The sequence below is a fragment of the Tiliqua scincoides genome, chromosome 5 (assembly GCF_035046505.1).
Source record: "Tiliqua scincoides isolate rTilSci1 chromosome 5, rTilSci1.hap2, whole genome shotgun sequence".
NCBI classification, from domain to species: Eukaryota; Metazoa; Chordata; class Lepidosauria; order Squamata; family Scincidae; genus Tiliqua; species Tiliqua scincoides.
The window spans coordinates 19,860,983-19,875,795 of NC_089825.1; the positions used below are offsets into that span (position 1 = coordinate 19,860,983).

Consider the following 14,813-nt stretch of genomic DNA (forward strand, 5'->3'; position numbering starts at 1 on the left):
CCACAGTTGCAGTCCTTTGGGAAGCCACCTCCCACCTATATAGTTCGCCATCAAGAAAAATCTACTAATCTATTGCTAAACAGACAGAACCAGTGGCCAGAACAAAATCAATGAAAAGCAGTGAGGGAGAGAAAATATCGGGATCCTGAGTAATTGACAAGTACTCCCAAAGTGGGACCTGTCTGCCCAGGGACAGCATTAGGAAGTTGAACATATGAAGTGTTCTTTATTGGAGTCATACTATAAACCTATCTAGGTCAGTATTGTCTACTCTGATTGGCCGAGGCTCACAAAAATTCCAGACAGAGGTCTCTCCCTGACCTGCCTGGAGATGCTAGTGATCAATCCTGGGACCTGCCCCACCAATTTTTCCCAAACAGTAACAGTTCTGCAATCACATCCACTGGAACAGGTCAAAATATATAGGCAATTTGTAGTTAAGATCAAGAGCTTTGTGGTGGGGACTTGCTTTGCATGCTGAAGATCCCTGGTTAACAGCCGCGTCTTACTGGGCCTTACCACCAGCAGAACGCACATTCTGCTGGTGGCAACTGCTGCAAAACTACTATAAAGTGCTTTCTGGCAGAGTGCTGAGTAGTATGCTGCTGGGAAACTGGCAGGAAGGTTGGAACCTTCATGTGTGTGCTGTCAGTTTTCCGGCCACCTGCTGGAGCAGTAAGCCAGCAAGAGAGGCAGGAGAAGATGGGAGTAAAGTGTGGAATGGGGCACAGAGGGGGTGCAACTGGGCAGGGAGTTGGGGAGGAACAGGAGGTAGGGGCTGTGGGAGGGGGTGGATCTGGCACCAGATCCTTTCCCCTCTGGCATCAACTGCCCTGCCTCCTGTCTTTCCTTGGATTTTCACCAGTGAAATTGCTAGTGCAAGTCAAAAGAGACTCACTGCGAAGTAGGAGGCTTATGCAGGAATAGTGTGTTGGCAACCTTCAGTCTCGAAAGACTATGGTATCGCGCTTGAATGGTGGTTCTGGAACAGCACCTAGTGTGGCTGAAAAGGCCGATTCGGGAGTAATAATCCCTTCCACACCGGGAGCAATTGATACCAGCAAGGCCCAGGATCAGAGAAAAGTGGAGGAATTTGCATGAGCGCTTAAGGAATCTCTTCCAGGCCTCGCCGACGCAAATGCATCCAACAGATGGGAACATTTCAAGAATATCGTTTACAACACCGTCTTGTCCATTTTCGGCAAGAAGACCAACAAGGCGGCAGACTGGTTTGAAGCCCACTCTGAGGAGTTGACACCAGTCATTGAAGAAAAGAGGAGAGCTCAAGCAGCATACAAGGCCTGTCCCAGTGAGCGCAACCTGCAGGTCCTCCGAGCTGCTCACAGCAAAGTCCAACAGACTGCCAGGAGATGTGCTAACAACTACTGGCTCCAGCTCTGTTCCGAGATACAGATAGCAGCTGACACGGGCAACATCAAGGGGATGTATGACGGTATCAAGCAGGCCCTAGGTCCAACACAGAAGAAAATTGCCCCTCTGAAGTCTGCCGTAGGCGAGGTCATCCAGGATCGGGTGCAGCAGATGGAATGCTGGGTGCAGCACTACTCTGAGCTATATTCCAGAGAAAATGTAGTCACCAAAGAAGCACTGAACAACATTGAGTGCCTGCCTGTGCTGGAAGAGCTTGACAGTGAACCAACCCTAGAAGAACTTCACGTGGCCCTGGACTCCCTTGCCTTTGGCAAGGCACCTGGAAAAGACAGCTTCCCTGCTGAAGTCCTAAAGTGCTGCAAAGAGATCATTGTCACTGAGCTGCATGAAATCCTCTGTATGCAGGAATAAGGGGATTTAAATCCCCTTTTCTTACTGAAGTATCCTTATCCACCACCACCCCACTAGATATACTGCACCCATTTTTGTGCTGCTGCAACAGCGGGGGGGGGGGGAATAGGATTGGGCTGTGAGTCTCTGAAATCTCCAGTTCTACAATCTCAGGTTGACAAAGCCCTCTGCTTATGGGCTTAGACAGCCAATGCCAGTTGAAGCACTGGTCAAAACCTAACTCAGTATAAGGCGGCTCTATATATCTGCATGTATTCAAGAAAGGAACAGAGAACAAGAGTTGAGGCTGAAGAGAGCAGCCGGCAAGCCACCTTTCTGACCCTAGCCTGCACAACCTCACAGTGCCATCATGTGGTAGGACATTTACGGACCAGCTCATTACAGACCAGGTCATTACAGAACAGCTCCAGGAGATAGGGGAAAAATTTCTAATATAAAGCCTTGGTGAGCTGAATCTTGTGGGAGTTCCACACGCTGACCACAACTTACAATATTTACTGGAAGGTGGACCATTATAATCCCCATAGGGGGGCTGGGACACAAACGCTGTCCTCAAGAGCATCTAATAGACCTCAAGTTAGAAAACAAACAAACAAACATGCAGAGATCTCACAGAACCAGCTTTGCCAAACATGGAATTTCAGCATGCACAATCCCTGTGTTTTTCATTCAGGAAGACTTTGGAGGTAAAAATAAATGGGAACAGCCAGCATTAGAAGCATAAGGGCAACTGCTTAGCCATGGTGGGAAGCAGAACGCTGAACTTTTTGGACATTTGGTCCGATCAGCAGGACTCTTGTAATAGACTTAGGGCGCAATCCAAACCTTTAGACAGGCCCGCCCAAGTCCCTTGGGCCGGCCTGGGAGAGTCACAAACGTGCCATAAAGCATGTTTGCGCCTCCTCGAGGGGAAGCCAGGCCGGCGCTCCATGAAGCACTGGCCTGCAGAGGCTGACAGACACCACCGCGCCGGCTTCCTCTCCGGTGCGTGTGTCGGCCCCACAGGGCCGACGCAAGCAAAAAAGGTAGGTGTGGGGGAGGGAGGGAGGGAGGGAGGGAGGGAGGCGTTCCTGGGCAGGGGGAGGGAGGGCGATGGGCAGCCACGGGGGTGGGCGGTGAGGAAAGGGAGGCGGGGCTGGGATCTGGCAGTTATGTTGGATCCCAACCCCTGTGCCCAGGGAGAATGGAGCGGCTTCAAGCTGCTCCACTCTCCTCGGACTTGTGCTACCTCAGGTCTTGTGTGCTCCCTGGGGCATTTGGTGGGCCACTGTGAGATACAGGAAGCTGGACTAGATGGGCCCTTGGCCTGATCCAGCGGGGCTCTTCTTATGTTCTTACGTTAGGTGGCGCAAGTCCAAGGAGACCCATAGGCACCAGCAGCCCTTACCCAGGGGTAAGGGGAAAAGTTGCCCCTTGCCTCTGGCTAAGATGCTGCTAGCCACAATCCTGTGCCGGATACAGCGCAAGCCACCTGGTTTGTCTGTTCCAGCGCAAGTTAGGAATGTGCCCTTAGGGCGCAATTCTAACCAACTTTCCAACACTGACATAAGGGCAATGCAGCCCCGAGGTAAGGGAACAAACATTCTCTTACTTTGAGGAGGCCGCTATTGGTGCCACCCCATGGCAGGATGCAGCATAGGTTCCATTGGCACAGCTATGCCAGTGCTATAAAGTTGGTTAGGACTGTGCCCTTGCCTTGCTGGATGAAACCAAAGAGCCATCTAGTCCAAGACCCCACAGTAGCCAACTGGGTGACTAAAAGAAGCCGAGCACAAAAGCTATATTAGCCCTCACTGTTGTTTTTTCCCAGCAACTGGTATTCAGTAACCAGTAACTACGAAGGTTACATTCCCTTTAAGGCTGAACTTGGATGGTTGAGTACATGTAGGTACGAAAGCAAAACAGTTTCAGGGCAGTGGTTTCAGCATACTTGGTGGAGCTTCTAAGACCTACAGTATAGTAAGAGCAGTTGAAACACAGTATATTGGAGCTGTCAACTGGGGGGAAAAAAGAAAAGGGAAATGGAGGGAGGGAGAAGGAATTGGACAGACCAAGTCCCTGGCAACTTGGAGGAAGCTGGCCTGGGCAAGGTTAAGGTGGGAGGGAGGCTTCATGCAAGGAAGTTAAAAGAAACTTCCGTCCTGCGTTATGTATGGAAGTTTCCGACAGAGAAAATAGATCAATTGCACCATTTCCCTTGCCCACTCTCCAGGGTCACTCCGTCCTGCCCCACTGCTATGCAGCAATAAAAGATTTCAGTTTGTTTTCAGGAGAGTGAGAACAAAAAGTTGTGTTTCCCCTCCTGAAATGTCTCTCCCTTCCTGTCCCTGCCCCAAGTCCTGAAACAGAAAAGCAAGTCTTCTCATTCAGGATGGCTGGAACTTGAACAGGCAAATTGAACAGGCACAATTCCATTAGGGTGGAGTATATACTGCAACATTTTGTTGCAGGCCCCAACTTGTAATAAGGACTAATAGCCATTTATGGACTTAGGGCACAATCTAAACCTGCACTGGAGCAGGCAAGCCAGGAGGCCTGCGTTGCATCCAACGCAGGTTCGTTGGCTGCAGCGGCTCAGCCAGGGCAAGGGGAAGCTCCTCCTCTTACCCCGGGTAAGGGCTGCATGCCCCAATGGGTCTCCTCAGACCTGCACCACTTCTGGAGGTGGCGCAAGTCTGAGGAGAGCAGAGCGGCTGGAAGCTGCTCCGTTCTCTCGGGGGACAAGGGTTGGGATCCAGCATAACCACCGGGTCCCAGCCCCGCCCCCAGCTCCCTGCACGCCCGCCCCCGGGGCCGCCCATCGCCTGCCCCCCTGCTCAGAAATGCCCCCTCCCGCCCCCCGTGCCTACCTTCGCCGCTTGTGCCAGCGCGAGCACGCTAACACAAGCGCCGGCACGGGAGCTGCCACAGAGGCTTCTGCCTGCCAACGCGGCTCCTGCCCACAGAGGCGCAAATGTGCTGTAACTCCTATGCTGGCATAACTTCCGGTTAGGATTGCGCCCTTACTTGTTGAAACTCCTTTTAAAGTCATCCAAGCTAGTGGCAAACCATAGCTTGTGGTAGTGAATGTAATTCATGAATGATATGTTGTATGAAGAAGTTGTTTCTTTTCTCTGTTGTGAATCTATCACCAAACCATTTAATTGAGTGACCCCACATTCTGGTGTTATGAGAGACAGAGCAAAACCCTTCCGTATTCACTTTCTCTAATCCATTCAGAATGTTATGCACTTTTGCAGATCCTCACTTTAATTACATTTTTTTCCAAACAAGTGTTCCCAAACTGTGTGTTGCACCTACAAGTGGGTCCCGACTTGATTGTTGATGGGTTGTGATACTGACAGCATGACAGCTGACAAGGAAAATGTACTGAGCCCTATGAAAAGTGAAATGGAGCCTCATGTGCACGTTTGCAAGTGGGTTAATGCGTTTCAGTCCACTTCAAAGGCCAGTCTGAGTGGAATGTAACACCACCAGACTGGTCCCAATCCAATGAATGCAGTTCCCAAAAAACTCTGGAGAAGGAAGTCTCCCCCTTCAAGTTGACAAGGAAAATGTATTGAGCCTATGAAAAGCAAAACTGAGCAGTGCATACATGTTTACTTGCATGTAGGCAAAGGTGCCTCAATCCACTTCGAAGGCCAGGCCGAGCGGAATACAATGACAGCAGATCCAATAAATGTGAAGCTCAACAAATGCTCCAGAAGGTGTTCCCTACCCCACCGCAGTAAAAAGAATAAAATCAGAGGCTAGGGGAGTCCCGACAGATTGTCATTTTACAAATTGGGTTCTGGTGTTAAAAAGTTTGGGAACCACTGTTCTAGACTAAAAAGAAACAAATGTTTTAGGGTCAAATCCAAACCAACTTTCCAGAGGTGGTACAGCCATGCCAATAGGGCATGCGCTGCATCCTGTGCTACGGGGGCAGTCATGGAGGCCTTCTCCGGGTAAAATAATGTTTGTTCCCTTTCCTCGGGGCTGCATTGTGGCTGCACTGGCACTGAAAAGTTGGATAGGATTGGGCCCTTGATCTTTCTTTGTAGGGAAGGTAATCCAACTCTCTTGTCACATAGTCATCAGAACTGGGCCAGGGTAAAAACATGGGAGATGTCTTACCGAGTGATCTCTCCTTTGTCTGATTTGTAGTCCTCACCACTGGAAGACTCGCTCGTGTCCGGCTTCCTCTGGAGAAAGGAGTTAGATTATCTCCTTCAGACATGATTTCCAAAGAGTCAGCAGATGCCTCCGAGGAATATTCTGCCTGATCTCCCAAATTGGACTGTGGGCTTTGAGATAGCTTTGGACTTCTTGTCTGTGAAATAAAAAGTAAATAAATCATTGCTAGAAAACAAACACTTTTAGTAACTTCAAGATCCCGCCCCCTGAGGGAAGGAAGGCAAACATTTCTCTGTTTTTACAAAGATAAAACATCAGCTGGGCTACAGAGCACAGAATTATATCAGGCCTTGTGCGCTCAAGGTGATTCTCATGTATGTTATTTACAAAAGATTGTCCCAGGGTATTCCATTAAGATTTTTATTGCTGTACATCCAACTGCACAAAATTCATACCTAATAAGTACTTGGGGCAAAGACATTATGGGCTAGATGGATGGTGATTCCACTCCCTGCTGTTCTTACAACTATGGCACTATGCAAGCATGAAGATATGTTCTTAACAACACCCATATACAACAAATTAAAGTTTTTTCCAGCTCGCTCCTTGACCCATTTTGTACTGTAGTTACACCCTAATTTCCCCAAAATCTTTGCCCTCCTGGTACATAAAAGTGGATGACCTGAATACTGCAAAAATTGATGAAAAATGTTTTCATCTCTTCACTTTATAGAGAAAAAATTCTGAAGACTTGCTGGGGGCATTTTTTTTAAAATCCCCATCTCTTACAAATGTTGCAGAACGCACCACAGTCAGTACCATTGTGCTTCTTAGGTAAAGAGGCATTTCTCAGTTCAGAAGAATACAGGTCCAGCCTATTTATACATGGATTTTTTATACACAGATTTGACTCAACACGAATGACCCCTGCAAATGAGAAGGAAGGTGCTGAACCCTGGAGAAGGGGAAAAATGCATCCCTTTAAAATCAGTTTAAAAAACTGAACAGTTCATTTACAATAGCCTCCTTAATGAGAGAGGGGGGGCAGCTGGTTGACAATCCATCAATCCTTCTCTCTCCAGGCAACCCCGCCCTTCCCTCTGAGGACGTGAAAGAAAAGTGATCATTTTGCATTGGTGAAGGGAGGGGCTGAGTGAAGCGCCTTTGTAAGCGCTTGGAGGAGGACTGATTGATGGATTGTCTTCTTAAGGACTATTATCTTACATCCCAAAGGTCAGCAAGGCTGTTTTTAAATCACTGGAACAAAGAAACTTTGTTTTTTAAATTGTTTTGCTATAGCGCCTTTTTTGCCATCCATGTGAGTGCTTGGAATGGAACTCATGCAAATTAGTCTCAACCTGTAGTGTGAATATGCGTTTTAAGTCTGCACTCTATTTTACAGTATTCCTTCTTCTAAAATATCTCACCCTACCTTAAGGAGTTTAGGGCAGTACACATAGGTCTCTTTTCATCCACCTCTTGCCATTTTATCTTCACAACAACCCCATGAAGTAGGTTGGACTCGGAGATCCTGACTAGCCTAGGGTCACTCCATGAGCCCCATGGCTGGGAGTGAGGGGAGTTTTGCAGTGATTTCTCTCTCTCTCATAACATGAGATGTAGATGCTCCTGAGAAAGAAATGCAGGGGGACTCAAACTTAAGGAACAGATGAGAATAACTGTCTTCCCTAAATGGCTCCCTTGGAAATAGCACCTGGGAAGGAGAAAGAAAGGCTTCAGGGAACAAGCTCATAATGCTTGTTCAGGGATGGGCTATAAGCTCAGTAGAAGAGCACATGCTTTGTATCAAGAAGGTCTCAGGTTCAATCCCCAGCATCTCCAGGTAGAACTGGGGCAGAAAGACCTCCAGCTGAAAGCCTGAGAACTGGCTTTCAATTCCAGCAATTTTCAACTACTGGGTCACAGCATGCTGGTGTGCAGTGAATGGTCCACAGGTATGCCATGGGAGTTTGGAGGAAGGTCATATATTAGGGCCACTGGGGGATGTGAGCCCCAGGCCATCAGTGCTATCCTTCCTTGTCAATTGTCAAAAAACCGATGGTGTGCCTTGACAATTTTAGCGCCTTCTCAGTGTGCCATGAGAAGGTTGAAAAGCTGGTGTAGAGGATCCTGAATTAGGTGGAGCAGTGGTCTATGTTCAGCTATTGAGGTGAGTTTCACTCCCAAGCTGCAGTTCCAAGTCTCCACATGCATTTAGGAATCTTTACCCATCTCTGCACGATATCTAGTCTCCGTTTTGCAGATGTGCTCCCCTCCAGCCATTTGCCTTGCAAATGGATATAATCATTAGGCCCATGTGGGAGACAGCGCCTGAGTCACCTCAGAAACTACACAAAGAGTTCCCTGGGATCACATTATTTCGCTTCCCTGAGGACATCTCCTGCCTCTGGTTCAGTGCTGAAGTTCCCATGTAGGGCCACAGAGAGTTCTCACACAGGCATGCCCTGGGCTTCTAACCAGAACACATAATTTCTAATTCCCAATCCTGATCACAGGATTCATCATGTTTCTTTGTCTCATTTTAAACTCTGATTCATCTGTGTTAATGATGTTCTATATTTAGAAGGCTGGAAAACATTGTTCCAATCACTCAGGACTAGATTTAAAGCCAGAGAGAGAGAGAGAGAGAGAGAGAGAGAGAGAGAGAGAGAGAGAGAGAGAGAGAGAGCCATATTGCTGACATTTGGCTTTTTTAAGTGGAAAGAGGTGAGCTTGCTACAGCAACAGCATGTTATACTCCCTTGGTGACCTTGGCTAAATGAGCAACTTTAGCTTTTATTAGGTTTTCATTACCTCGCTGCAGCACTTCAGCCTTCTTTCCTTCTTTGCCAACTTGCCCAGTGACTCAACAAAAATATAATAATTTTGAAATACTTAACGAGAAATTGAACGCCTCTGAAGCTTTGCGGTCCCAAGAAAGGGTTGCATTAATATCTTAGGTATTATCCAGTGTCCTGTAGTGACATGATTTAGAACAGAATTTTTCTGCTCCTTCAGGAATTACAGCCCACTCACTTTTGCTTAGAGAAAGGGAGAATGCTTTGAAGTGCTTCTAGGATGTCAATCACAGCTAGGCTATAAGGTAATAAACACCCCATGCTGGCACACATATGTTAATGCCTGAGAGTGACCCAAAAGCAAACAATAAGATGAAAGGGGGCAATCATCTTGCTCTTTCAATTATCTGAAATACCACTTGTGGATGAGGCCATAACTGCAAGGACATTCAGCATTATTTCAAGAGGCAGGCATATGATGAAGGAGATCACCTGTTTCTCCTGGTCTCTACTTTGCTTTTTCTGCTGTCTCTTTTTAGATTCTGAGTCTGTCTGGGACAGGTAACCGTTTTTTCATTTTGTATTAGGTTCTGATATACAGGTAGTTCCAAGGTCGGCTGGACCATGGAGTGGGCTCATGTCAGTGGCATATGGGGGAAGGAGGAAAGCAGATTTGAGGTGCCCTTTCCTCCAACTGCCCTTGCCTCCTTCGTCCACCATAAATGTGAGCAACACTGATCAGTTTCCTTACTATTCTAAGTTACACAGTTTTCCCAATGAAGGAGGTGCAGGGCTTCTGATACTATGTAAAGTGACTCTATTTTTGTGCAGTTCCTTTAAATAAAACTGAAGTCCCACACTTGCTGGTTTGTAAAAACTGCACATCGGAACACAGTAAGTGCTGTAGCAGACACAGCAGGGGCAGACCCATGATGGAATGATACTGGGTGGCAATCCTTGGTCACACAACCCTGGGTAGCACTGTAAAAGTGCATTAATCACAACAATTATCTCACTGCAAAGCAGCTAGAAGGGGAGGTGTCCAATTTTGATAAAGGAAAAGGGTTAACCCTTTGCACTTGTGCTGTTTTCCAAACTGAAATAATCCTGAAGCTACTTTTAAGCCCTGCACTGGGGAAAAATATATATAGGTATGACAGATACTTGGATTCAGCTACAGGGCCAATAGTAGTTTGGGAATAAGTTAGATCAGGAAGGTGGCATGGAGGAAAGTGTTACACACCCTGTCCAGCAGTACTGCTGCTCCAATCAAAACCCCAAATCTTCCCATCTTGCAACTTTTAAGACTTTTTTTTTAAAAAAAAAAAACCAACATTGGGAGGTCTAAGCATAGATCTCCTGCATCACCTATTTCAGGCTTTAAAGGTTTAGTAAAAATTTGGAAAAGTCTAGGAATTAAACTAGTGGGAGAATTATTATTAAGAATATTCTACAGGGAAAATTTCACCCTCATTTCTCAAATGTCTGTAACTGAATCTCACAGGAGAATATTCATCATGATTTTTCAGGCATTTGATTTTTGCTTTACAAAAACTCAGAAAATTGCTTATTCGTTGGGAATTTTCTTCCTATCCAACCCCCTTTCCAAATTTGGTCAGCTGGTTCTTAGAGCAGGCTGAAAAATGGGTGCTGCGTGGCCACTTTGCTCCTGCCCATTGGGTACAATTATGCTTCAGTTTTTGAGCAAAACTGTAGCATTTTATATACATGGTCTCAGATTCCCTTCTGGATTCTTGCCAGCTTGATAATGGCCAACAAACCACAGTGGCCAGTGTCACTCATTCAAATGCTAAGCAGCTTACCATGCACTAATTAAGGGAGGTTCATAAAGTAGTTCCACTCATTAATTTAAATCTGCTCCACAGACATGGAAACTGACTGGTACACCCACTGGTGCAAACCACAGACTACTGAAATCTTTTATAGTTACACCGTTTTAGGCTCGTGTAAGACATTAGCTTTGAGGCAAAAATAAAACACCAGATTTCCAACACCCAGTGGCCTGTGATCCAAACACTAGCATTATACTATTGACAACTATTCACTGGTAAAATAAATAACGCAGGCTTACATTCTGGCTTGCTGGCCTACATAAAGACACACATCTTGCTGTCTTAGACCTATTCTTGGGCATATTTGGGGTGCTGAATCCAAAAATGGCATTGATTTTGCCTGATTGGCTCTAGTATTGGGAGTACGGCACAGCCACCTTATATGCTGATTCAAACTGCTTCCTTGGGACGAAGCCATGGCGTCGGCTGGGCAAAAACCAATGCCATTTTTGGATTCAGCATCCCAAAAATATCCTAACTTTGTTCAAACATCCTTGGCAATTAAAACATTGTTGGTTTTTAAAAATTATTATTTTATTTGGTAGCCCTGTGTAATGTTCTTCCCATTATTCCAGTGCCTTTTCAGAACACACTGCAGAAAAGATTGTAACAGTGGTGGGAGGGGGGTCGGGGGCTTCTTGTAGTGGGGGATTCGATTATTAGAAACATAGAGAGGGGGGTTTGCGACGGATGTGAGGACCGCATGGTGACTTGCCTGCCTGGTACGAAGGTTGCGGACATCACTTCTCGTCTAGACAGGCTAGTAGACAGTGCTGGGGGAGAGGTAGCGGCTGTGGTGCATGTCGGCACCAACGACGTGGGCAAGTGTAGCTGGGAGGTCCTGGAGGCCAAATTTAGGCTTTTAGGCAGGAAGCTGAAAGCCAGGACCTCAAAGGTAGCGTTCTCTGAAGTGCTACCTGTTCCACGCGCAGGGCCAGCTAGGCAGGCGGAGATCAGGGGTCTCAATGCGTGGATGAGACGGTGGTGTAGGGAGGAGGGGTTTAGATTCGTTAGGCACTGGGGAACGTTTTGGGACAAGCGGGGCCTGTACAAGAGGGACGGGCTCCATTTGAACCAGAATGGAACCAGACTGCTGGCGCATAACATTAAAAAGGTGGCAGAGCAGCTTTTAAACTGATCCCTGGGGGAAGGCCGACAGGAGCCGAGGGGCATCCGGTTCGGGACTCCTCATCCCTATGGGATGAGGATGGGGAGGTTAGAGAACAACAAGACAAAGGCAGGGTAGGAGAAGAAATTGGGAAAGGTAGGGTGATGGGATGTGATAGACGGTTTGGCACAATGAGAGGATGCGGGGACAAAGGAGCGAATAAGCAGCCCATCCTGGGGCATTCCGTGTATAAATGCTTTTATGCGAATGCCCGAAGTCTACGAGCAAAGGTGGGAGAACTGGAATGTCTGGTGACAAGGGAAAATATTGACATAGTGGGCATAACGGAAACCTGGTGGAATGCGGAGAATCAGTGGGATACCGCAATCCCGGGCTATAAACTCTACAGGAGGGACAGGCAGGGGCGTGTTGGAGGTGGGGTGGCCGTTTATGTTAAGGAAGGGATAGAATCCAGCAAAGTAGAGATTGAAGGTGGGTCCGACTCCACCGTAGAATCTCTGTGGGTTAAATTACCAGGCTTGTGCAGCGATGTAATACTGGGGGCGTGCTATCGTCCTCCAGACCAGAAATCTGATGGGGACCTTGAAATGAGGAAACAGATCAGGGAGGTGACAAGGAAGGACAGGGTTGTAATCATGGGGGACTTCAATTATCCTCATATTGACTGGGTCAATTTGTGTTCTGGTCACGATAAGGAAACCGGATTTCTTGACGTGCTAAATGACTGTGGCTTAGATCAGCTAGTCAAGGAGCCCACCAGAGGACAGGTGACTCTGGATTTAATTTTGTGCGGTACGCAGGACCTGGTTAGAGATGTAAACGTTACTGAGCCATTGGGGAACAGTGATCATGCTGCGATCCGTTTTGACGTGCACGTTGGGGGAAGAATACCAGGCAAATCTCTAACAAAAACCCTTGACTTCCGACGGGCGGACTTCCCTCAAATGAGGAGGCTGGTTAGGAGGAGGTTGAAAGGGAGGGTAAAAAGAGTCCAGTCTCTCCAGAGTGCATGGAGTCTGCTTAAAACAACAGTAATAGAGGCCCAGCAGAGGTGTATACCGCAAAGAAAGAAGGGTTCCACTAAATCCAGGAGAGTGCCCGCATGGCTAACCAGCCAAGTTAGAGAGGCTGTGAAGGGCAAGGAAGCTTCCTTCTGTAAATGGAAGTCTTGCCCTAATGAAGAGAATAAAAAGGAACATAAACTGTGGCAAAAGAAATGTAAGAAGGTGATAGGGGAGGCCAAGCGAGACTATGAGGAACGCATGGCCAGCAACATTAAGGGGAATAATAAAAGCTTCTTCAAATATGTTAGAAGCAGGAAACCCGCCAGAGAAGCGGTTGGCCCTCTGGATGGTGAGGGAGGGAAAGGGGAGATAAAAGGAGACTTAGAGATGGCAGAGAAATTAAATGAGTTCTTTGCATCTGTCTTCACGGCAGAAGACCTCGGGCAGATACCGCTGCCCGAACGGCCCCTCCTAACCGAGGAGTTAAGTCAGATAGAGGTTAAAAGAGAAGATGTTTCAGACCTCATTGATAAATTAAAGATCAATAAGTCACCGGGCCCTGATGGCATACACCCAAGGGTTATTAAGGAATTGAAGAATGAAGTTGCAGATCTCTTGACTAAGGTATGCAACTTGTCCCTCAAAACGGCCACGGTACCAGAAGATTGGAGGATAGCAAATGTCACGCCTATTTTTAAAAAGGGAAAGAGGGGGGACCCGGGAAACTATAGGCCGGTCAGCCTAACATCCATACCGGGTAAGATGGTGGAATGCCTCATCAAAGATAGGATCTCAAAACACATAGACGAACAGGCCTTGCTGAGGGAGAGTCAGCATGGCTTCTGTAAGGGTAAGTCTTGCCTCACGAACCTTATAGAATTCTTTGAAAAGGTCAACAGGCATGTGGATGCGGGAGAACCCGTGGACATTATATATCTGGACTTTCAGAAGGCATTTGACACGGTCCCTCACCAAAGGCTACTGAAAAAACTCCACAGTCAGGGAATTAAAGGACAGGTCCTCTCGTGGATTGAGAACTGGTTGGAGGCCAGGAAGCAGAGAGTGGGTGTCAATGGGCAATTTTCACAATGGAGAGAGGTGAAAAGCGGTGTGCCCCAAGGATCTGTCCTGGGACCGGTGCTTTTCAACCTCTTCATAAATGACCTGGAGACAGGGTTGAGCAGTGAAGTGGCTAAGTTTGCAGACGACACCAAACTTTTCCGAGTGGTAAAGACCAGAAGTGATTGTGAGGAACTCCAGAAGGATCTCTCCAGACTGGCAGAATGGGCAGCAAAATGGCAGATGCGCTTCAATGTCAGTAAGTGTAAAGTCATGCACATTGGGGCAAAAAATCAAAACTTTAGATATAGGCTGATGGGTTCTGAGCTGTCTGTGACAGATCAGGAGAGAGATCTTGGGGTGGTGGTGGACAGGTCGATGAAAGTGTCGACCCAATGTGCGGCGGCAGTGAAGAAGGCCAATTCTATGCTTGGGATCATTAGGAAGGGTATTGAGAACAAAACGGCTAATATTATAATGCCGTTGTACAAATCGATGGTAAGGCCACACCTGGAGTATTGTGTCCAGTTCTGGTCGCCGCATCTCAAAAAAGACATAGTGGAAATGGAAAAGGTGCAAAAGAGAGCGACTAAGCTGATTACGGGGCTGGGGCACCTTCCTTATGAGGAAAGGCTACGGCGTTTGGGCCTCTTCAGCCTAGAAAAGAGACGCTTGAGGGGGGACATGATTGAGACATACAAAATTATGCAGGGGATGGACAGAGTGGATAGGGAGATGCTCTTTACACTCTCACATAATACCAGAACCAGGGGACATCCACTAAAATTGAGTGTTGGGCGGGTTAGGACAGACAAAAGAAAATATTTCTTTACTCAGCGCGTGGTCGGTCTGTGGAACTCCTTGCCACAGGATGTGGTGCTGGCGTCTAGCCTAGACGCCTTTAAAAGGGGATTGGACGAGTTTCTGGAGGAAAAATCCATTATGGGGTACAAGCCATGATGTGTATGCGCAACCTCCTGATTTTAGGAATGGGTTAAGTCAGAATGCCAGATGTAGGGGAGAGCACCAGGACGAGGTCTCTTGTTATCTG

At 47.2% G+C, this 14,813-nt stretch overlaps 1 protein-coding gene across 12 annotated transcripts in view; it reads right to left on the reverse strand.

Moving 5' to 3' along the window:
• KIAA1217 (KIAA1217 ortholog) overlaps positions 1-14,813 on the reverse strand; it is a 252,662-nt gene that overhangs the window by 113,421 nt on the left and 124,428 nt on the right. For all 12 annotated transcript variants that reach the window (XM_066629018.1, XM_066629011.1, XM_066629019.1 and 9 more), the window contains one exon: positions 5,920-6,115. In XM_066629018.1, the coding sequence (XP_066485115.1) occupies positions 5,920-6,115 (196 nt within the window). The remainder of the gene's footprint in view (positions 1-5,919; positions 6,116-14,813) is intronic.